Source organism: Strigops habroptila, chromosome 2, assembly GCF_004027225.2.
Source record: "Strigops habroptila isolate Jane chromosome 2, bStrHab1.2.pri, whole genome shotgun sequence".
Classification (NCBI taxonomy): Eukaryota; Metazoa; Chordata; class Aves; order Psittaciformes; family Psittacidae; genus Strigops; species Strigops habroptila.
In genome coordinates, this window is record NC_044278.2 from 99,186,885 (window position 1) to 99,212,165 (window position 25,281).

General features: G+C 35.7%; 1 protein-coding gene across 7 annotated transcripts in view; it reads right to left on the bottom strand.

Annotated features, from left to right (window-relative positions):
• The window catches only part of NBEA (neurobeachin), a 508,722-nt gene that overhangs the window by 38,427 nt on the left and 445,014 nt on the right, over positions 1-25,281 (bottom strand). For all 7 annotated transcript variants that reach the window (XM_030475974.1, XM_030475972.1, XM_030475969.1 and 4 more), the window contains 2 exons: positions 19,485-19,637; positions 11,145-11,312 (listed from right to left, as the gene is read on the bottom strand). In XM_030475974.1, the coding sequence (XP_030331834.1) occupies positions 11,145-11,312; positions 19,485-19,637 (321 nt within the window). The remainder of the gene's footprint in view (positions 1-11,144; positions 11,313-19,484; positions 19,638-25,281) is intronic.

The window sequence follows — 25,281 nt, forward strand, 5'->3', positions numbered from 1 at the left end:
TCCCTCCCTCAAGAAGACAGGAGTTATGTAAATGCCCATCCTCCCATGCAATTCCATTTCCCCTCCTTCATCCCTCATTTTTTATTTCAGACATGGTCACCCTGACCTGTTTGGTTAAACACTACAGCACATGCAGGGCTTTATTCTGGGCAAAAAAATTAGGTACTTTTAATTTTCCTATTATTTATAAGGAATTAAAAAAAACCCCTTACACATCACTGGTCCATCACCATTTATACTAACCAGCTGAAAACAGAAGCTAGTTATTCTGTGGCAATGAAGACAGTGTTATCATTATACCTTTATATTCCTACAACAATAAAGCTCCAGATATTTTGCAGAAGTAAAAATGGCGCAAAACAGAGAAGGTACTTTTAAAAATCTTGTTACTTTTCCTCTCCACTGAGGCAGAGGAAAGAAGAAACTTCTGTTCCTGAAGATCTCCTGGGGAAAAAGACATGGAGCAATCTCGGGTCTGGACAAAACAGCAAAACTGAGCACCCCTGTGCTTATTCTATGGCCTGGTCTGGAAAGCATAAGCAGCCAACCTGACCTCCACTCACAGCTCTCAAAAGGGCAATGTACCAAGCAGAAAAAGCAGTGGTATTTTTGAGGAAGCTGTGGGAGTGACTATTTCTGAAAGACCCCCAACTTTCAAGCTGGGTGACCAAATGACTTGTGACTTCTGCTAGCTAAGAAAGATCACAGAAGAAAAAGCCTGGCTTTGCTGGTACCCTCACAGCTGCCAGAAGAAAAGGAAAAAATAACCAGGATGAAAATAAACTACAAGTACCCTAGACTTATGAAGTGCTTTGGGGAGTAATTGGGAGTGAAGCCAAGAAAGTAGCATTGGGCTACTTCCCATGGTTTTCAGAGACGTTCATGTCAACTTAACAGTGCACTGACTCTTACATACAGAGAAATTTTACTCCATGATGTTAGAAGCAAGAATTTGCTAGGGACCACATTGGGTTTACTACTACTTATTAGCTCCCCTGGCCTTTGATTTTGTTTAAGACACCATATATGTTTCTAATTGTCATTTTTAGGAGCACAGAGGCTTCTAAGTGTAGCCATCCTATCCATAAAAATGCAACAGTATATCAGCAGGAGGCTTCACTGAAACTTTGAAACTTCATCCACTCTTTTCTAATTAATTTTTTTTTTTCTTTGTGACTAAGAGCTTTAACAGTGCATGCTTACAGCTGGTTTTATCTATGCTTCTTTATTTTAAAAGCTAAATTGTGAGCTTTACAAATTCACAGTTAAATTTTTAAAATCAACAATAAGTGTATGTAAAGTTTCTGCATGATGAGCTTATTGTGGGAGGGAATGATTTTTAAAGAACAAAAATTCTTAAATTCTCTCACTTCATTCATTATTCTTCTGCCCATAAACTGAATTTATGCTATTTTTACAGAAAATGTCTCAAGTTATTTCCTCAATCTTCTTCCACTTCTGTTATACTTCCCTCCTAAATACCATTCTTTTTCTTTCTATCTTAGGTAATGCTCATACATTTGCATTGTATGCTATAAAACTACTACATATTTATACATTTTGTGTTACATTCTGACAAAATTTTCAATATAAGAAATAAAAAAGGGAATGTGAATATTTAGGACAGTATTTAATTTCTGTGAATTGGTGTAAATTACATGCAACTGAAAAGCTCCAAAGAGCTAAACTGACTGACAGAATTTCCACCTATAATGTAGCAATTAAAAAAAAAAAAAAAAAATCTACATTAAGCATTAATTTATCAAAAAATAAAAACTTATCAAGATAATCCTGAATTAAAACAAAAAAGATGCAGTGACTTATGATGGAAGTTCATGTAATCATAAGAGGAACAGACTGATGCAATTACTGACAACATAGTTGCGTTCATATTATACTTACAGCTATCACCATAACAGAACACAGCAGAATAAAAGACACAGGTGAAAAAGTCCAAAGTTTTCTATCTGCCCATAGTGTACATTCTTCCTAACAATGCATTTTTACTGTGTTTGTCCATTCTAGTTTGAAATGAACCTTTTACTGAAGCTTCTACCATTTCTCTTTCAAGACTGTACAGTCAAATTCCAGCCTACAGACCTTAGGAAACTTCTTCTGCCATTAAGCCTGAGCTTTCCTGCCTGAAGTTGATCCTGTAACTGCTAGTTAATCTGGCACCAGACCAAGTAATATCCCTATCTCAGCTGGCATGAGCCACCCTCCATATTCCTGCCTTTCTGCTACATGTCCCCTTTCACTCTGTTATTTTCTGTCAAGCTCTTGAAATCCTCTTCATAAGCCAGTCTTCTCTATCCTCTCATCACTAGGATACTCTTCTCTGAACTCTCTCAAATCTTTCTGGTAAACCAGCATAGAGAATAATGCACCGTGCTCATGAAGAAGTTCAACCAAAACACGAGAGAAAGGGGGACCATTAGCGACTGTTCATACCCCATGGCAATTTGGCCAGTAGTTGACAAGAATTCAGATGATCATAAGCAGGCAGTCTTTCGGACTACTGGAACATTGACATGTTTTGATGCAGAAGTAAATAAATGAAGGTATAGGATCAAGCCTATAGAATTTCATTGTCTTGCAAAATAAACATTATCAATAGCTCGAATAACAAGTAATCTTTACTTCCAGAATGATAACTTACATGTTTCAGAAAGCCATTACACAGAACATAGTCAACATATTTTTTTCTACTTATTTTACTGTTAAGAACTTCCCCTGTAGGAAAACTCAAAAAACCAAAAAGGAAAACAGGGGAGCAAACAATAGAACAGGCCTTCTGAAAGCTTGCAGTAATAAAAGAAGAAAGGGTACTTAATCATTACAGAATGCATTTTAGCTGTGACTTCTTTTTCCTGTGGTTTATTATTGAAATAAAACATGACCACTGAAGGCATTTTTTTAATGCTCAGAGAGCAGAACAGACTAAGTAAACCGAAGCATCTAGCATGCGTAGTTTGTTCTTGATATAAAACTATTCAAAATTAAAAGTGTGACTTCATGTTGGGTCTACAAGGATGCTGGGGAGGGACTCTTCCTTAGGGACTGTAGTGGTAGGACAAGGGGTAATGGGTTCAAACTTAAACAGGGGAAGTTTAGACTAGGTATAAGGAAGAAGTTCTTTACAGTGAGGGTGGTGAAGCACTGGAATGGGTTGCCCAGGGAGGTTGTGGATGCTCCATCCCTGGCGGTGTTCAAGGCCAGGTTGGACAGAGCCTTGAGCCACGTGGTTTAGGGCAAGGTGTCCCTGCCCATGGCAGGGGGGTTGGAACTAGATGATCTTAAGGTCCTTTCCAACCCTTACGATTCTATGATTCTATGATTCTATGTTCTACTGCTGCTTTGTCAAAAAGAAAGCAAAACTCCTAAGTAAAATCATTCCATGTTAATGAATAAAAAGGAGTAAGTTAAGAATGTGGTAATATAGCATTAGTGGCTTTCTTTTTTATCTGAATGGAAAGTAAATGCTAGCTTATCTCTTTGCTCTCAGCTTTATCTTTCTATCATAAATCATCTGCCTTGTTTCCACCTTAAGAAGGTGCACTGAGATTTACCAAGCACATACTCTTCACTACAAATTGTGGTTATGATGAGGCTCCAACCATCTGCCAGCCTTCAATTTATCCACTGCAGGACACAAGAACTATCTCAGAGAATAGGCAAACCTTCAAAACTAACATCGGAAAAAAGGACTGACAGGGAAGTAGGTAAAACATACATACTGAAAGGTGTCACACATAGTATTCATGAAGCTTCAGTGTATATTAGAATTTCAGTTTTGGGAACGGGTTATGCTGTTACATTTAAAATAAATGTGCTCAGTTATTTTCAGGGTTTAGCTTAGAAAGAAATAATTCTGTTTGGATTATTTCCCAGAACACATTCTTCAAAACTTCACTTTGTTCTTGACATAAATTGAAAACAATAATATAGATATACTGTATACAGGCTTCAAAATGGCATTAAAGAGGCACATTATCAATATGTTTAAAACATTTAGAAAGCTCAGCTTTGCATCTTTCTAAGTGAATGACTAGATACTTAGACTGAGTAATATCTGTTCCAATAAACTGCTGTGTGTGAAATGTTTTGAATAATAGTTAATTTATGCTGAGGTAATGACAGTGTAATATAACTGAAATCTGTCCTAATAGGAAAAAAGAAGCCCCTTCCAGCTATTTCTGTTACAATCAGCTGCAATAATTCTCACCCCATATCTCTCTCTGTCTCTCACATAAAATATTACTCTAAGTATATGTTAAAATCCTTGCTGCTAATTTTAAAAATCAATAATTGGTACCTGTCATCCATATGGAGAAAACCAAAATAATCAGACAATAAAGAAGAAATTTTCATGTACAAGACCTGTATTTTATGTATTTCTGCAATAAAAGAGAGCAATTGTGGTTAATCATGTTCTTTTTATATCAGCAAAACATTAAACTCAGTTTGGGTAAGACTCCAGGATGTTCTGCAAAAAATGCATATGAATTTCTAACGTAGATGAGAACTGGTCAAGCAATTTATTCCAACTAATACTGAAAGTAGGTCGAGACATTTTCCTGGGCTATGAGTTATTTACAAACTCATCCTAGTATTCTTTTGATGAATTAATTATCTTAAATAGTTACTAAATAGCATGGTTGAATCTACGCGTAAATTGTTTTAAGCAATGGTAGAAGGATGTTTTAAATTTGGAATCCTATAGAACGGATTATGATTTCTGACTCCTTGTCATAAATGGCTTGTGTTATTTAGGGTAGGTATTCCCAAGAAGTTACTTCACGGTAAAATTGGATGAACAGTTCAAATGCTTCAGTTATTCTGCAGAAAACAACTTCTGAAAGCCCTTTCCCCTGAACAAGAAACAAGTAAAAGAGCACACAATTGGGCAATTACTGTGTGGTAACTGACCTGATGCAATTTACACTAATTCCTTATTGAATATTCTGATTTAAGGTGTCTCCTCCTGTATTCAGTGTCTTCTGCAGGAATCTTTACCTACAGAAATAAGTATCTTCTACCCTCAAAAAATCCATGTGTTTTTCTCACTGATCTAGAGAGTTATCATAACAAAATGACAGCAAGTAAAAACTCTTCCTTTCCTATTTACAGAAGAGGATACTGAGCTCCAAAACTCACGAGAAAGACATAGAAATTATTATATCCATGGATGCTCCCAGAGTGAAACATAAAAATATTTTAGTTTTCTGTTGATGAGGTCTTAATGCACACCTAACAGACTCACAGGCTAAAAATACTACAAACTAATCAAGGTGGTTTTCCCCAAACCAATATAAATTTGGGGGAAAAAAAAAATCCCTGTTTTGTATGTCTGGGAAACACAGTATTTGGGACTGAAGGTGGTGTTGACTTCTCAACAAAAATCAACAACAGTTGATGCAAGTACATATTTCTTAAAGAAGAATTGAGGCCTTAGCATTTAAGAAAATAATTTCTATTTTGATGATGGCTTTTACTTGAATAACTGTACTTGCTATACAGATTCCTCCAATTAACTTTGAAAAAAGTGGATATTGATATGACTTACAGCTTCCTACTTACTTCACCACTATCTGTATTCATGCCTAAGCAGGACTGCTCCTAGAAAGGAAGCACAAACCAGTCCCTTGTATGGAGGCAATTAAGCACAACTGAACATGTAAGTGGCCAGTGCTGTGGGTACAACTCAATCAAGCAGATCCACAGGGGTGGTTTTGATATTCTTGTCACATCAAAGAAATGGCGCCCAGAAGAAAAAGATCTAACAAGTTAAAAATGAAATTAGACTAAATAAGATTAACTCCGAGCAAAAGCAAGAACAAGCACATGGTTGCAAGGATTGGAGTTACCCTGAAAGCATTATATAGTGCTATTAAAATAGTGTGTTAATTTTTTCCTCATAAATTTGCCAGGTTTGGCCACCAGGGAAAGGGTTGCATTCCAGTTCCCTTTGTTAAAGATATATCTATCTTGCTGAGTCTTGACAGCCCTATCATGTCAGCCCTCTGTAGTAGCAAAGAGTGTTTCAGCAAAGAGGGGGGAAAAAAGGAAAGGAGAAAAAAAAAAGTGAAAACTGATGTGATCTACTCTGCTTCCTGTAGGCATATTTCACTATAGCAGATCCAGAGGGATGCTTTGTTATTCCTGTCAGATTAAAGAAAGAGATAACAGAAGAAAATATAGAGGAAAAATAAAACCCAGAAATGAGGGTAGCTGAAAAGCACTGCAAGACTACTGCATCATTATGACTTCTCAAATTATTTAAATATGCTAAATATCTAGTCACCACCAAAGAAATAAATATTGCATAGGCCATATGCTCTGTTAGCTGCCAGAAAAACTGTCCTACTAGGATTAGTTTACAGGCACAGCAACTGCCTGTTGAGCACTAGCAATTTTAATCATTTTTCAATTTGCTGTGTGAGTTGCGAGTACGCTCAGGTATTTTGACAGGTGGCTGCTCAGAACAAGTATCTGAGTCCAGTAGCTTCACACTGCTTTGTTTTCCTGTGCACTTGCAATTCCTGTTGGAATGGGGGGGATACAACTGTTTGGTGAAGATGCAGCAGCCACAGGAAAGTCACCGTACTGTAGTGCTAAGCTGTATTTGCAACTTACAAAGAACACGAGGATGACACGTTAGCCTCAAGTCTAGTGCAAACCAATAGCTGTGTAATACAATGTTTCACTTGATTTTTTCAAAATATTTCTAATCACAAACAAGCTGAACATCTGAAATAAAAAAGAAATACAGATCTGGCTGTTATTTTAAATAAATAAACAGAACACCTAAATAGTACTTTTCTGCACACTAGATGTGCTTTCAGTACTACCTGTGATTAATCTATTATGCATTGACTGCCCCCCTATTTTGTGTTTAATCTACAAGGTAGTACTGAAAATAATTTTAACTCTTCTGTTGCATTTTCTCATGATCAGCACAACTGTGCTGTTCCCTTTCAGTCACAATACTTTGTGTCATACAGAAACAAGTTCCTAACTTGAAAAAAGCCCTAATTCTATTGATTTCTGAGTGTCCAAATTTCCGGGTGGTTGGGAAAAATGAGGCTTCTAAAATCTATACACATTCTGGGAGAAAACAAGAGGAGGAACTATATTTGCCTAAAGAAGTGAACCAATAACATTGAAGCACGATAAAAAAAGTACAATTCTGATACTGTTCTTTATACATTAGCATTCTCAGCATCAAGCCCCTGAAGACAGCCAGATCTGTCCAGTGGAAAGAATTTGGATTATGATGTAAACTAACAGTAAAGACAATTCCAAATAACATCTAATGTCCAATATAACTACTGTTTACATATTAAAAAGAGATACAGGCTTTGTACCAGGGATGTTCTGTCATGTTTCACCACAGGAGAAGACTGTCATGGTAAAGTTCATTATCAATTACTGCTTTACAAGTACAAGATGAGTTAAGCTGTCATAATTTTCTCAGCCAGAGATCCTGTGCTGTCAAAGAATGTCAATTTTTAATGTGACAAAAGGAAGAAAATTATCTGTTATTCTGACCTCTAATTTCTTGACATTTTAATGCTATAATTGCTGTGGCTTTTGCTGCAACTATGATTTCACCTGTCAAGTAAGAATGTATCAATATCCTTAAGCTGTTCTTCAAGTTTCAGCTTTCACCTCATTGCTTTTACTTTAAAAAAGGAAAATTTTACAAATAGAATACAAAAAGTTGCAATAATTAAAAAAAAGGAATAATTTGGGGCTTGAAAAAAAATGTTCATTTTGCAACGCATTTTTTCTCCTCCTTATTCCAATATGAAAAAAGAATTACAGGGTGCAGAATAAAAGAGACCATTAGAACGGACAGAACTGAAGAATTTCCCAATATCTAATCATAAAAGATCTAAAAACCAGAATTCAGTTTTACACATTCTGTGGAGCATATAAGTCAGGACTTTCATGTTGCCTTCAGCACTACTTGAAATAAATTATAATGATCAAGTATTTTTTGTGTTATCAAAAAATTACAAAGTTGTTTGAAATATCAAAATCAGTATGTTTAAATGAAATCAGTATATTTTCAGTGCAGATCTTCAGTTGCCAAAGAGTTATTACAGGGGCAGATATATATGATTTCATAGACTCTAGTTATCTAAAACAATGCTATCCCAGCATTCCGGTTTCACCCACTGCAAATTCATAAAATAGAAAATGAAGCAAGTAAGCCAGGTGGAGAGCCTTCTACTAAATAGATCCAAACAGAACAAAAACACAGGATGGCCATTTTTCCAGTGTTAAATAGTAGAGAGTTCTTACAGGGCCTCCCCATGCATGTGAGAAAGATGTAAAAAATGGCAGGCATGAGTTATCCCACTGTTAGTTTTGCTTCAGCAAGAATGCTACTGAAGTGACTACCATTCTTCATTCAGCTAAGAATGTATTCCTCAGTGGTTAAGTAAGGTGCTCAAGCAACAGGTGAAAGGGCCAAAGTATAGCATGAACAGTGCACTGTCATTTTAAACAATGTCTTTCTAATACATCACCCCTAAATCGAGGATTTTTTTATTTGGAGCCTGATTTCAATAGACAGGTTCTACCGGGGCTCAGCTCAATATGAATTTAGTTATGGCCACAGTTTGAGGAGGCTACTGCCATATTTGAGCCCATTGGCCAGATAATGGCTCCTGCCAATATGGTACTATTGATTGGCTTATTTTACAGCCATTTATTGAGAACATTCACTGATTTCTGTGTGACAGAACAAAAATGTTTCAGTTTATTTAGACAATACATATCAAGAGCATTTGGATACTGAGAGATGCATTTTCCTGGACAACTGTAAAGCTCAATTAATTTTAAATTGCAGTGATTCTAAGTTAAGATGCCAGATACCACCACCTGCCACTGTATAACGTAGTATTTTTTATAGTGCTAGTGTTTCTACCCTTATATTTCTGTATTTATAAGTGTTTTTCAGAGGCTTTTAGAAGATCTTTTTGCTTTTAATTTCTTTTCTGGAATATCTAGTAAAAGCCAGAATAAAGTAAAAAAAAAATAAAATAAAAAAATAGCCACACCAAAACCCACCACCCGGCCAAAAAATACAACAAAACAATTTATACAGAATATACACATATTTGTAACAGAAACACGACATCTAAATACTTGATCTACTAGATCATCAAGATGTGAAATGCTTTATTACTGGCCAGCAAATGCCTGCTAGTTTCAAAAATAGAGCTCAGGGAAACAGAAGATGACTCTAAATCTGTCTATATTTACAGGTGTATTGCAATTTCTTCTTAAAAAATAATAAAAAGTATTTTTTTAACCTTTTTATGGCAAACCACAAATCCCCATTGTCTGAGATCTCTTGGAGGAGAAAGTGTGCTATTTTTAAACGCATTCATACAAGTTTAGCTATCTATATATAATAAAAACTAGGAGGATGCATGTTTTCTAGACATGTTACTTTCTCATTGCTAACAATATATTTTATTTACCAACCTAACTTGTGGCAATGAAGATGAAGTTGTGCTTTTAGAAGTTTGCATGGTGTAAATAGCCTAAGAGTTTTATATCCTATTGACTGACAGGGCATAGGTTAGACGTACAAGTGAGTGTACAGAAACATCTCCATGAATATCCTGAAATTTCTGATGACAAGTTATGCATGTAAGTACAGCCACAGAACAGCTGAAGAGTCTAATCATGTCATAAGATGTTAAATAAGGTGCACAGACAGACAGATAGACCTCAATCCTACAAACTGCTGTGTAGGAGTAGACTCAGTCAAGACATAGGAGTCTGCCCATGCAAAGCAGGACCTGAAACCATGCAAATCCCTTGTATTTATGGTTCTTGGCACCTGTTTTATACTTTAAAAAGCATTTGTCCTTCATGTATATCCAGTTTTGTACCTTACTGATTCTTCTCGTACTCAAAAGTTTTAAATCCAGAAAACCATTATGCAGATTTTAACATTAAATATTCGAGGCAGTGGGATCAAAGCAATTCTAGCCATTCTTACAGCTAATCAAACACTAACTGTTTACAAAATATAAGCTTTGCAATGCGTGCTGTGAAAAAACAGCTCTAGGAAGCTAGGGGTCTAAATGTTGTTTTAGTTATGTTCCTCAAAAAGCATCACATGTAACAAGATGCAACAACACACTACTAAAAAGCAACATGCCAAAACCCAATATTTAGCTGCATACGAATGCTAATCTAGAATCTATTTCTTTCTGAAATCTGTAGATTTCTGTCTCCAAGATTGGAAAACAAACAAACAAACAAAAACCCATTGCCTGGCAATGTATAAATTATTACTGTTTTGCATACAGCAGATGGCAGCTATCTGGGGGAATGGAAGATTGTGTGTACAGCTTCATCACAGCGGTACTCATCTAGCAGCTGTTGCTTCTTCACACTTTTCACCAAATTTCAATTGTTTTAGCCAACGAATAGATGATATTAGAAAATGATCATTCAAATTAATAATCTTACTAAAAACAAATATAGTCACTGGAAGGAAATGTATCAGGATAGCTAGTGCAATTTTTTTTTAATGTACTGACTAAAATGCTCACTTGTATACATGCACACATGTATATTTCACAGATACATACATGCACAACATAGCAAACATTTTCTGTATTGGTAAGAGTTTGATTATACTTTATGTGATTATGTTATTAACATAAAGTAATATGAATAATTGCTACTGTCACTCTAGCAAATATATTCTTATTCAGATACATATTCTCAACAACATTATCTGACTGAAAAGGTTACATTTTTTTCCCTATGACTATGATACAGCTTTTTCTTTCAGCTTTTCGGTTCTAATTGAACTTAATGAAATTAATAAAATTATTAAAATCTAAAGAATAGATATTACCGAATATACAATACATAATTTCCCATATCATAACTGACCATTAAATATATTAGTAATTTCAAGCAAACAAAATACTTTGAGATATGTGTTTTATTGCTGGTTTAGTAGTACTTGCCTCCGAAGTCACTTAGGGCCCAAGTTCTGAATCAAGTCACACAGAACAATTTTCTTGAGCAGCAAAAGATGGAAACAGTACTATTTCTTGTGAGATGACAGCAGGTTTTAGAATGAAATGGCAGTAAACACCTACCTCCCTGAGGACAGGATCAGTGATACTGTCCAGGTTCACAGAGCCTTCATATGTTAGGTAGTGGAAAACATTGAGTGCACGCACTGCTTCTGGTCCTCGTTGCTTGTAGCCAAATATAAGGTCAATCCACTGATGAAGCTGACATGATACAAATTCACTTTCCAGGGCCTGCAAGTGAAATTCAGAGTTAGGAAGTAAATTCTATCTTGCAATTTCATGCTTAAATTATGTCTTACCTTTTCCGATTAACTGAGGAAACATAATGGATATCATTACATTTCCTGTTCAGGCTTATTTGATATATTTGAAATCCTTCAAACATTGAAAACCAGAATTAATTATATTCAGAGAAATACTAAAAATATATTATTCTTTGCTTCAGTTTTATATCATGCTAATTTTCTTCTCAGCTACTGGGTTTCTCCTAGCTGCGAGGGTTTTAATTATTCATTTTTTTGGGCTTGTCTAGTAAGTTAGGTAATTTGTCAAGAAAAAAATATGAAAATGGGAAAACAATTTCAAAAAAACCAATCTTCCAACTCATTTTACAACTAGCAGTTATTAGTCTTAAATCTAAAATGGAAAATTGAGGATTAAGAAGCTGTATCAGCAAAATAAGATTCTGAACTCCATGTGTAAATTGTGACTGATTTCTCAAAGGCGAAAAGCATTTTTCATACTCATTTTTGACATTACATTGGTTTACTAGAGAAAACACAGTCCGTGACTACTTAGTTTAAAAATGGGTTCAAAGATTACTATTCCTTTGCTCAACATATGGAAAGAGATTATTCCCAGACAAAGGAAATGATGATAGTATTACCACTGAACCTGATCCAACCAATGTGCCTTTATCAGACATGACTGGCATCCTTAGAACATACCATTGCCTGAATTGGAGCTTTCGAAAGCTGAAGGCATTATACAGTTTCTTCATACCCCTCTACCTATCTTAGTTTCCCCGATCCTGTATCTGGATACACAAATCATTCTCCTATAAAGATGGCATCCTGACACACTTGTTCCTTCTTTCCTAATGCTACCTTCAGAGAAGAACCGTGATAAACAGGAACTGGTGTTAAAACAAAGATTTATGGTTCATTGAGCAAGTTTTTATACATGTCATTGATCACATGTCCATCACAGTCCTGATTTTGTATGGTGTCATATACCTAATTCCCTTCAATCAGAACAAGTGCAGTTCAGTTGTCAGACCTAGGAACTAACTTTTGCTGTAAAAAGAAAAACCACAGAATCACAGAACGGCTGTTTGGAAGCGACCTCTGAAGATAACCTGGTCCAACCCCTCTGTTTAAGGAGGGCCATCTACAGCAGGCTGTCAAAGGCTGTACCCAGACAGCTTTTGAATATCTCCAAGGGTGGAGGCTCCACAACCTCTCTGGGCAACCTGTGCTAGTGCTTGCTCACCCTCACAGTAAAAAAGTGTTTCTTGATGTCCAGAGGGAACCTCCTGTGTTTCAGTTTGTGCCCATTGCTTTGTACCAGGCACAGTGTGGTGGAAGACTGGTATGGTGTGGGATTTGGGGCAGAGACCAGAGGGCAAGGTGGAGAGAGGAACCAGAGCTGTGAAGGAGAGCGGTTCTGCATGGGCCTTAACACTACACAGTCTCCAGCTGCAGGCTGTGATGGTGCTGTGTGAAGTTCATGGTCTCCCCATATTGGGGTGTCCTGTGAGGTATAGTGCTGGGCAAAAACAATATGCAGGGTGCACTCAAGAACGGGCCACCAAAAGGCCACAAAGTCCTACCCGGACCTCAGTGGGGACAAGGCTCCTGATGTGTGTTTTAGTCAGGAGAAAGCTTCTAATATCAGGTATGACCTGATTAGCTTGTGTTTCTCCCAAGTACTTCTGCAACACTACTCATGCGATACTTGCAGAATCCTCTCCCTAATTTGCTCTAATGCAAAGGCTGCTTCCCCTCCATGTAAGTGCCTCCTGAAAATTTATGAGCTGTTCACTGTCAACAATACATTGTTTGGTTTCTCAAGAATATGCAATGCTCAGCAGGGAATAGGGTGAGGGAATTTTCTGTGTAAAAAATAATTTGTAGATACAGTAGCAACAACATACAGAAAAAGATAACAGTAATATCCTTAAATTAGGCTGTTGATAGCCCTAAAGAACAGTATTTTTCAAGAATATTTTGCCTTTAAAACATTGGGAGCTTATTTTTTTGAGCATATTTTTAATGTGACATATAAGGAAACAGTTATTTTATTTTTTTTTAGAAAAGCAACAATAATTATTACTTATATAATTAGATAACATTATTTATGTTTTTTAAAAATTCTTACTGTTAAACAGAAATGAGATAATATCCAGCTTATTTTCCATTATAACTGAAGTATACAGAAAACAGTTTTATTCAGGCATTCTCAAATTGAACTTGCTTGAACCACTGTTATTAAGGCTTCATTTTCAAATAGCATTTGAGTCAGTATTTTTTCATGGATTTTGTTTTGAGGAAGGAATCTTTTGAGTTACTGTTTTCAATGGAGTGACTTTTACTGCTAACAGGTAAACCACAAGGGTTATTATACATCTAGGGTGTATATACATATATATATTTTTATGTATATAAATTTTGAAATAAATGTACTGTGGTTTTTGTGTGTTTGCAGGCGCAAGTGTATGCACACATGTTCCACAGGCTGAAAATCTGACCTGTAGCAGCTGTAAAATATAAATAGGTATTAGTAAGCTTATGTTTATGTTTAAACTAAATAAAGTCAATATAAGCCAACTTGCTGCTTGGTGGGATCAGTCACTATAGCCGTTTTCAGACCTTTGTGCAGTATGAACACTGCACACTTTCCACTCATCCTAATTTGATGTTAAAATTATTTTTTACAGAGATTCCAGCAGGAGGCATTTTTATTTTTATGCACACTAAGTGCTGTGTAAAGTGTCAAGAGTTCTGGATTAATAAAATATTCTATTCCAACCTCTTTCTGACACAATGTTTTGTGTTGCCTGGGTATTTTGTGTATCCAGAGCAGAGGAAAGCTCTGATGCTGCCCCTCATCTGGACTACAGCTGCACCTGCCCCTCCTGTTTCTGCAGTTCCTGCCTTGTTTCCTTTCCCTGCATAGCTATATGCTGTCTGTCTCTCCAAGAACTCCTGCTACAGTATCTTGTTATTAACTTCTATTCAGTATGTTTAAAAAAATCTTCTTAAAACTACTCTGAGACACTTCAGTTTTGTAGGTCTGCCCAATAACAGACCATTAGCTATTTCATCAACTGGGTGGGGTTTTCTTCTCTCCCTTCACATTCATGCTCCTCTGCAGCCACTGAATGTACAGATTCTCTCTGCCTAGTATTTCTCTGACTCATTTACCATTTTCTGCACTGACTGTGGAGTAAAATCTTCGATTCTTGTCATTAAATAAACCAGGCAATACTAATATCTGAAATTAGTTATGTTTGTCTAAACAAAGGAATATTTTCATAAAAGTGACAAAAGTGCATTCTACAGATCTGGGTTATTCAGAGATGCCTGCACAGAAACTGATCCTTTATGTGAGCACTGCCATTTCCAAATTCCATCGAAACCCCTATTAGCTGAACAAGTTTTAATTGCATTGATGACAAACCTTGGCAATACACAAAATAAAATCAAAGCTACTACTGAAGAAGTAATATCAAATCTTATCTACTGCTTATCTGGTAAAAAGGAACATCAACTGCTGCTGAATAGTGAGCAGAAAAGATAAATCTTCCAGAACCTCATAGCACAGAGATTTCATAATAGATGTTTCTAATGACTATTCAAGAAGCTTTTTAATTATGAAATACTATGCATGCTTCTGAATAGCCAGGGAACTGGACAAAAATGTAACTGGCAGCAGCAGAATAGTGCAAATAAATCATTTCAAAGACAGAAAGAAAATTCAATCTTAGTAACAGTTATGTAATTGGAACAAAATATGTATAACAAAAACAGGACACCGTTTAGTCTCTCAAAAATATAATTTACAGTGAATGCATTTTACTCAACACTGTAATTTGTAATATAATATGTGCATAAGCCATAATGAAAATATCATTATAATTAACTTTGAATTACACAATCTTGCATCTTTTGTTTCAAAACTGAAGAATGCTTATTATAAAAGCTCTGCTTCAGTGTTTCACAGTGGTGTTCCCTGCCTTGATTTAACATGCTTGACTTACTGACTGAATCTGTTCTATTTCTGGCTCTCAGGACTCCTCTAAGTCTGTGGGGACTGAGAGGCTGAGTAGGACTACAGATGCACATCTGTGGAAGGTTTTATGCGTGGGGTTTTTTTTTTTCTTGGTAAACTGGGAGATTATGATTGATGAGCCCAGCATTAGGGTAATGTTATCAGGGACACTTTCTGCCTCTGTCCTTTGTGCCATCGCTGAGGTCAGACCATAATCATGTTAGCATTGAACGTAGTGCTTTATTAATGTTTCATGAGTAACTCTGTAGTAATCAGTCTAGCTTTGTATGGATAAATAAAACCGCTACAACAACCCCTGATCTATACACTGACTGCTTTAGAAGCTACTGCAAAAAGTCTTAAAAGTAACTTGACTGAATCTCTTTTCCAGCCTTTATAACAAGTCTAATTTTCACAAGTTTAAAAGAATCTATTTTGATGGAAAACCATTTCCACTTCCATTTCTGTGTTTAGTTAGAAGTGTAAAACACCCAGCTGAACAATCATATAAAACAACACCAAATTCCTGCCTGCCACTTATTAATTTGCACAGAATTTTAGTAAAGCTTGTTAACCACTTTGTTGAATTACATTGATTTATGCCACTGTGTCTCTGTGATATTTTCTAGGCCGTTCCCTGTTTGCTTTGGTAAGTCTCAGGATGAATGCTGAAATTCTTGATGTTATTTAAAGAAAATGTTTACATTCATAAATGTGCAAGTATATAAGGATTCGTATTTACTCCCACATAAAATTACACATTATATGTGCCTGCAGCAAGCAAAAACTATGTATGAACTGAAGGAAATAATGTCAGCTAAGGAAAAACAAGATCCCACTATATGTTCCACAGTATTACACATGATCCTTTCCACTGAAATTAAATGATGACTGCTGATTTCATTAGACAAGGGATCAGGATAATGCTCACGTGAAATACTCCTCTGTTTTCTGTGGCTTTCCTGTAAACATGTTCTCTACTTGCTTTGCTAAGTTGCTGTAGAAATTCCAGAGTTGCACAAGCTTGCTGTGTTTTACACGTCAGCACCACACCCAGAGGTTTTGTTTTTTTCTCAAGATAGATTCTTGTATAACAGCCAAAGCTTGGCCTGAGGATGACCTAACTGAGTAATACATCTGTTGCCTGGTTCAAAACACGGAACAGACATGCGGTAGGGAATGTCAGATTTTCCAATCCCCTTATATTTGTTACTTACTTTGACCAGTACAATTCCAGTGACCAAAAAGAGCGTGCACTGGCAGTTTGCTGGATGCACTAATAAAACCCTATGTGAGGAAGTTTTTCTGAAAAATTATTACACACTCAAACTACTACACTTTCAAAATGTAATTCCATTACTACTTATTACACACACTATCTGCATTTTCTTGACAGGGATTATCCCGCTTTAGCTACTTGCTATTTTACAATAAGCTTTATAAACCCCCCTATGTATATATCACACTCTTTAAACATCCCTAAGTTATTCACTTCAATTTCTATCCTCTGAACTCCGTCCAAATGTGAATACTTCTTCTATCATCTAGTCTCCCAGAAGTGAATCCAATATTCCAGGTGCAGTCTCAAAAGGACCATAGACAGGTACACCTCCTCTGTGATGCAATGATTTTCCACAGATGGCATCAAAATACACTTATTTCTGGTGAATAGAGAATTACAGAGTTTTATCTAATCTAATTGCTGATCATTGCCACCCTTCCCCTCGCTACTGCTCTGGTTTTGGTACTATTTTTGTTTCCAGACTTCGTTTGTTTCCTATTGAATATCTTTAATTCTTTCCTCTCAAGGTGATTTTCAGTGTATTTTCTGCATCTAAGTCAAATAAATCTGTGCCTCTTTCTCCTGTTTTCTAGGCAATTCTCAACTTTATTATCATTTGTGAATATCATCAGACTGCTCACTTGAAGATAGCATATATCTGTGTAGAACTAAATTTTAACTACTAATGATGCTTTGCTAAAAGTAGATGCTGGGGTGAATAAAGGCCATGCAGAAACTGCCTCCAGGCAAAACTGTAATAACGGCATGATGCTCACATCTGTGGGGACAGGAGTGAAAGACAGTGTAGGAAGGGTATGATACATAAATGAGACAATTTCTGATTTTAGAAAGCTGCAAAGTACTCAATTAGTTGAAGTCTGTAATTCTAACACTACCCGAATCTTAACATGAGTTTGTCTGTCTCCTGGCAGTCTGAGCATAATTCCACATGTATGGAATCAGTCCTTAGTGCTATTACAGCTTAAAATTTAAAAGGTATTTCCAGCTTTTAACTATCAGCCTTTCTTGAAAGTATAGTCCTGGAGGATCATTAATGTTATACTCTAAATTCATGCAAGCAGTTATTTTCTTCAACAGCACAAAACATTTCTGTAGAGAGCTCCTATGTGATTTTCAAAAAAGCAGAAATTACATGAGAGAAATTAAATAAACTAAAGCTGGCACTTTTCTTCAAGTGATCTCATGTCACAGTGCCTTTTATCCTCCTATTACTCATTCCATCTTTGTGGAAAGATGGAGAAAACACAATTTAGGATACAAGAACAAATATTCTTTACAAAATTTCCCAAAAGGAGTCATTAATATGCATTTCTCATTATATTCCCAAATAGTTGGCAGCTTTTTTATCCTTCTTCACTAAAGTATCACACTTCTGTTCTTACAAATGTCAAAACTAAACCTCTTGGTCAACTTTAGTGTTCTTACTCCTGGGCCCAGTTCAGGTTTAGCCACAACCACAATCCAAAAAAGGGCTCTGTGCAGCAACATGGGCACTCTGGAGACATGTACCCGTGACTGTGCATCCCACACTTGAGAATGTGAATGGAGTGTAGTGATCCTTTGAGGCAATCTCCATATTTGCTAGTAAAATTGAATTTATTGCTACCAGCTGTGACAATTACTTGTTTTTAAAAATAATGTTACAATACATGTATCTATAAGAGAGATCAGCCAAACAAAGGAGGAAAATGTTGTTCAGCTTCGTCCTGCCAACAAAGGACTACTCCCTGGAACACATTTCTCATACTTTGGGAAGTGCATTTCAAATGTCCCAAGTGATGAGGTTGCCATTACTTCATTAGGAGACTGCTGTACATATATCAAACCATTTACTCTTCTAAATGGAGGACGCTTCTAAATCATACACATCTAGGAAGAGATTTATTTTTATAATATTATTCTATTCTTTTGAATTTTAAATGGCTACTTTTTCTTTCAAGTCCCGAAGGACTTCTTTAAACAGGCAGTTCTTGAAATTAATTTGCCAAAGTGATTCGAAGAAACACAACACTGCCAGACCTACTTACAATGCTACTACAAAAGCAGTATGTATGGAATAATGCACAAGCTAAACAGTTCTGCAACTGTATGGAAACCCATAGCTTATTCAACATATAGTCCTAACTCTATAAGCAAGACAAGCAATATGACTTTAAGGAAGATCTGTTTCCAGAACATAACCTTAAATTGAACTATTCCTGGCCAAAATATCAGAATATACCTTGTTTTTCCTAAAAAATACAAGAAGCATATGTGCATATTACCTCTATCATTAATAAAATCATTATCTATCAAATTAAACAAAAAATGTACAATATAGATAAATGTTTTTCATGCTTAAATTCTGCAGACTTCATGGTGATTTACATCAGAGCAAAATTCCTTCAGAGACTGCAGTTACTGGCTTATGTTCATGTTTCTACACTTTCAGCTCACCTTCGATGAATAGGAAGTGCATAGCTTCAGTCAAGTAAGGAATACAATATATCTTGCAAGATACCAGCATTTATAATAACCCTTTATTTTTTTATGTAGAAAGTGGTGAGGAGGAACAGACATATTCTTCAGGCTATCCTGTATTGTCCAGCTCATGCCCATCTGATGCTTTCTCATGAGAGAACAAGTAAGTGAATTTCATTTTCCATGATTTGGGCACACGGAAGGAAAATCCACTCTAAACTAAAATGTTCTGTCAAGCAAGACAGAATGCAAATTCTCCTTCACTTTTCATTTTATTTCTATAAATCTAGTTCTACAGAGGTGAAATATGGCTTTAGTTTAGCTTGCTAAAACAGAGAACTCTTTACTTAGGCTAAAGTGCAGCTTACCATCCTGTTGATACGGACAAAGTCTTCAGGCTTCTTGGCCCATGGGGGGAGATCAACATCATTCACAACAACTTCATCTTCCCTGATTCCTAGATTATAGCCATTACTGTTGACAAACATCTCTGGTAGGTAGTAAAACTCTGGAATTAACTCCTAGCATGGAGAAAACACACAGTGAGAGTTCACATTTATACAGAGATACTAAACAGTGCTGCCAGAATCAGGTTCTGCTATACAAATTAAAGCTTTCCTAGTTTTGCTTATGTTTTCTGTGCACTTGTTTAAGAATTTTATAATCTGTTTTCTTGTACTTAGAGTCAAACATATTTTTCATAATGAAATAGTCAATCTTTGTTTTTCCCATATCTGTTTATATGAAAAGTATAACTTTCAAAAAGCAGTGCATACCAATAAAGGACAACTTTTCAGGATAACAGGTAGGAGAAACTGTATGCTAAGCCTTCAATATTATAAATAATGTCATATTTTTTAATTGCTATTTAACTAAAATACTTAAGGGAGGGGAAGTTCCTGATACAACACTGTCTCGATTTTACTTTCTCTATACTCTTTAATTGCATAAGAAAATATGGCTATTTGATTACCTATATAAGGACGAAGAATTCATGGTGAATTTATTTTTCTACTGTAAGAAAAATTTAAAAATGCATGGAGGAAAAAAAATCAGTACAAAAAAATGTCCTTAGAACAAACACATGATATAAAAAATGTGAAAGATCACTAAGTAGCAAAGATCATCTGCAGTATATTAACACATTATAGATAAGTTAGTGTGAAGTTTTTCCCAATTTCCAGGGTAGCTAAACAAAAATGCATTTTCACATAATAAATATTGCCATTTGTTGCTGTCTATTATTTTAGCAGTAAGTATTGAACTGCAATAACAAAAAGCTTTAAAGCCTGCTATCTCTTTTCTAATATCCAGATGTGGATTAAATTCACTAAATTACATTGTTAAAAGCATTATGGTATTCAGTTGTGTAACATGATCAAAACTGATGACACAGCACCTGAAACCTGCATCTCTCTGTGGTCCTTTCAAAGGCTGCAGACTTGAGAAGCATAAAAAAAAAATCACTGCAGACACAAATTTATCTAATTAAAGCTGATCTGCAACTATACAGAATAGAGCAGTTAAAGCATAGATGGTCCTTTCAAATATACTCATTTAGAGAAAAAGATAATATTTATGTTTAGGGAAGCAATTTACTTGCTTCTTTACATCATTTTTAATATGTTAAAACCAGTCTGAACTCAGATTAGACTTAAATGCAATGCAAATCAAAACCTTACCAGTGCAAAACACTAACCAAGTGAGACATGCTTAAGCTTGAATAGCTTATTTTGAAACAAGCCGTAATTTCAAAAAGCCAAAAAAAATTAAAAAGTATTACACGCAGTAAATAATAAAAGAGCAGCTAGAGCAAAGCCAAACTAAAAGCAATCCTCAATATCTTATAAAAGAAAAAATATTATTTTACTGACAATCTTAAATTTGATTATATACCTCTAATATACTCAGAATATTTCTAAAAATAACCTTTGCCCCTCTCCCCTAGACAGGATTCACTAACTCTCAGGCTCCTGAGGAAGCCCTTTGGCTTTCTCTAATGGAACCCAAAGAAGAATGAATGATCCTCACAGTAGGAGAAAACCAGACATTAATCTTTCTAGAGCTCAACAAAGTTCTAGTAACTTGGGACTAACAGCTGGCCACAACCCAACATGGGCTACCATACAAATCACTGACAAACTAAAAGCATTGCCTTAAAGAAAAATGTATAAGGACCTCGGAATGATGAAATATTAATAAGTCAAAATTAAATTAAAATTTAATATTCAAATGGAACAGAATTTATTAAAGGAAAAAAGCAAAATTTACTTCTATTTTGTACAGAAACCTTGAAAAACATACCACTGTTTTTTAATTATTACCATTTTGTATGCAACATGGTGGTGTAATGGTACTAACCTGTAATGTCAAATAGCAAGCAGTTTTTGATTCCATCAAAGATACTTTAACTCTTATATTTCCTTTTTCAGCTTTAAATGTTCTAGGATCTAATTGTGAACTTTTACATCTAACATATCTGAAAGATTTGTGCTACTCAGAGACACATCTAGCGTTTAACTGAATTCTACTAACCTTCTGATTTCAGGGGTATCTTGAAACAAAGGGATCTAAATCACTAAGTATTTTTAATGGTATTTCCATTTAGTAATTTTATCTTTGTTGCTATTTGCTTTCAGTGTAATTTAATGTTCCTTTGCCTGGTACAGCACAAAACATAAATAGAAATAGAATAAATAGAAAGCATGTGATTAACTTTCTTCATAAGATTTATTGTGTTGTATATGTTTACTTTGACCTGTCTTATTCCTATGCTCTGGAAACTAAACAGTGCCAGACATCTAAATGTTTTTCAAATAACACTCTTTCTAGAACCCTAATCTTTTCAGTTACAAATCTCCTGTTAATTCAATTTTAGTTTTTAGTCAAAGTAACGAAACTAAACATAGCATTTAAAAAAAAAAAAAAAAAACCAACTATGTTATAATCTCAGGATTCTCTTCAGTGTTACTTTTAGTGCAGCCTGCAATTTTTTGTGCTTATTTGAGTACTATTTAGCACAAATTGAACCTTTCCTTGAGATATGAACAATTCATCCCCTTCTCATTTCTAGAGAATAAATGAACATATACTAAAACAGAGAACCACTATGAAAACTTGTGGCAGCCTGTAAGTATGAACTTGCTGATATTTGGAAAAATCTTCAAAATGCGTGTTTAGCTACTTAGAAGCATAGAAAATACAACTGATTTGGAGAACTGTAATAGCAAGGTTTGGTTTTATGTGTTCATTTTTTATTCTGCTGAGAAAAAAAAACGAAGCAGCTGTGCTTCTACCTCATGCCAATGGCAGGCGCCAGGTGAGGATGGAAAGGTGAAGATTCCCTTCCCCAGAGCCCCCGAGCATGCTTCGCTAGGAGAAGTACAAGCTGCGAGAGGCAGACAGAGGAAGGATTATCAAGGACAATGCAGGCAGCAAGGGTGGACTCTGGAAGGTTGCTGGGAAAAGGAAGAAGTAGATATGAGTGAACCTCAGAGGAGACAGTAAGATGACAACTGAGGGCTGCAGAGAATATCTTTAAACAACAAGCAACTGAAAGTTGCAAGAATGAACACAAGAATGAGGGAAAGGATAACACTAGCAAGGGCTAGAGTTGTTTTTGAAACCTATTTACATTTTTCTTCACCAGAGTTTGGCTCTTTTTCTTTGTTTCCTAAGTGGGTTTGTGCCAGTTCATATTCTAACAAAGATTATGGCTAGAGAGAGACAGCTCTTTTGGTGGTTTTCGTGTTAAGGACAGAGAACAGACACCTCAAATATTTGTTTCAGGGTTACATTTGGAGAGGCGACTGTGCCCATCCCTCCATTCCAGAAGCGGTTCGGCTATACCAACTTTCCTGCCAGGTATCTGTCTACCCTGTTGTCCAAGAATTTGAGTGACAGCAACTCCACAATCCTTCCATCAACTGATTTCAGTATTTTTCACCTGAGGAATTTTTACCTATCACCTGGCCTGAATCATTCATTATACAATCTAAGCCCATTTTCCCTTGTCCTAGCTATCAATCCATCCCACATACAGAGACCAAATTACTGTTTTCTCTTTGCATAGTCTATTAAACGTTTGGAAAGCATTATCCTACAGCTTTACAGCCTTTCAGCTCCTACAAGTCCAAATAAAAGACAATGATCTTACCTTTCGTATCGCCACATTGCTTAAGTTTTATTTACAGATATGTAAAATACGATTTTAATCTCCCCAAATATCCAGCAGAATTATTCTTATACAGTGCATCACTTAATTTACTCCTATATATACTTTGGCCTTATTATATTTTGTCACATGTTCATCACACAGAAGCCAAAATAAATGTTTTTATCAACTTCGGTGGTCTTTAGATCAGAGATTAAGATTGCATGCTTTTCTGGCAGCATCTGCTATTTTTCATTCATTTTTACGCACAGTGTAATTCACCATACAACACAGCTTCTCATAAATCACCAGCTCCATACTTTAGAAGGGTTATTGTTAAATTCGCCCCGAAGATAGGGAAAAGGAGACTCAGAAATCAGAAGGGGAAAAATTTATCGCAAGGATGGTATTTACACCAAGGGATGGGACACAGAGGACCTTCTGTCTCCCAATCTGCTTTCCACTTGACAGACAGAATAGTTGATAAGTGGATCCTTAAAACTCTTACTACACCTTCAGTGGCACTAGTGGTAAAAGGTCGATGCAAAGCCAGGTCTACGCAAAGGAATGCTTGTTTGAAGCTACCATGATTTTGAAAAGTTATATTTCAAGCTACAAATGTTCGTGAAAGACAAATCTCAAAATACTTTCTTCCTACACTACAAACATTGACTCAGCCAGTGTAAAGACATGAAGAAAAACATCAAATATAACAACATAAAATCTTTCCCAGAAGTTATAGCAGTTTGCAAGCATAAAATGAGGGAATGCAAAGAAAAAAGACACCAAAGACCAATACCTTTAAAAAGTATGGTATATTTTAAATAGTTACGGACCAATTGAGCATTTTAAGTGCATATTGTTATTGTAAGTCATTCAGCTGATATATAATTTTGCATTAACTGATGCAATTCAGTAAATTTTATTGATTTCTTTGCTCTTGCCAAAACATATCAAAAGGTTCTAAATCAATCTTTCTGACTACATAACCTGTCATGGGTAGTTTCTTACCACAAGAAATATCTAGAGTTCAAAGAGTTAATAAAAATAGGGCTTCTAGTGATCTAAATCTATTTGCAGTAATTTCTGTCTAGTTGTCCTTGACATTTCACAAGCTGGTAACCTCCTCTGCTTTCCTTTGATTCACACTTCTAATAAGACAGGTTAGTTTTCTATCATTTAATAGTCAGCTACCTTTCAAACTGCCCGAGAAGCTTGGCTCTTCTCAGATGAAGAATGATGCAATAAAGTTACTGAGGGGTGTAAAAAAAAGGTAAAATGAATATTATAACAGACATTTCTTGTCTGTAAATGCAATCTCTAGTTTATTTTAATAGCTATACTAAAACCCCAAGGTATAGTTAACAGTATTATATGCTTTGTGTCTTCATATAAGAAAACATCCCCAAATGCATTTTCTAATTTACAAGCCTGTGACAAATCCAAGCTGCTGAGAAATTAAACTTTAAAAATATGTCTTGGGGTGATAGAGGACCACTATTAACACTATCATAATTGTACACCACTTGCTTCAAATCTGACGTTTCTCTTTAATATGTTTTGCTAAGGGTATACCATTTTATGGACTCCCAATGAAATCAAATCCAACCCAGACGTTTTCACTTTTCTAATATAATTCACTTTAAGGTTTTAAAGCTGCCATTTCTTTTTCTTTTTTTTCTTTTCCTCCAAAAAGGTTGATCCCCTGGCATCCATTAATTCCACAAGAGCCTAGTACTAGGTCAATGAGTCATTCATGAGTACCTCCATTAACTGCATTAATTCACACTAAGGCATCTTAATGACATTTTGTCAGAGCTACCTTTCTAAATTCTAAACACACTATCCAAAAAGTAATATAACAAGTTTAAGAGGTATTAGGAAAGATTAGTGCCTGAACAGGAGGTTCTGGGGAAGTCAATGTTACCAAAAACTGGAGCAGGGGGGAGGTGGAAAGTTAAAAATGTGAAAGCTGACTGGCCAACTTATAGTCATTTCCGGGTGACTTGCTC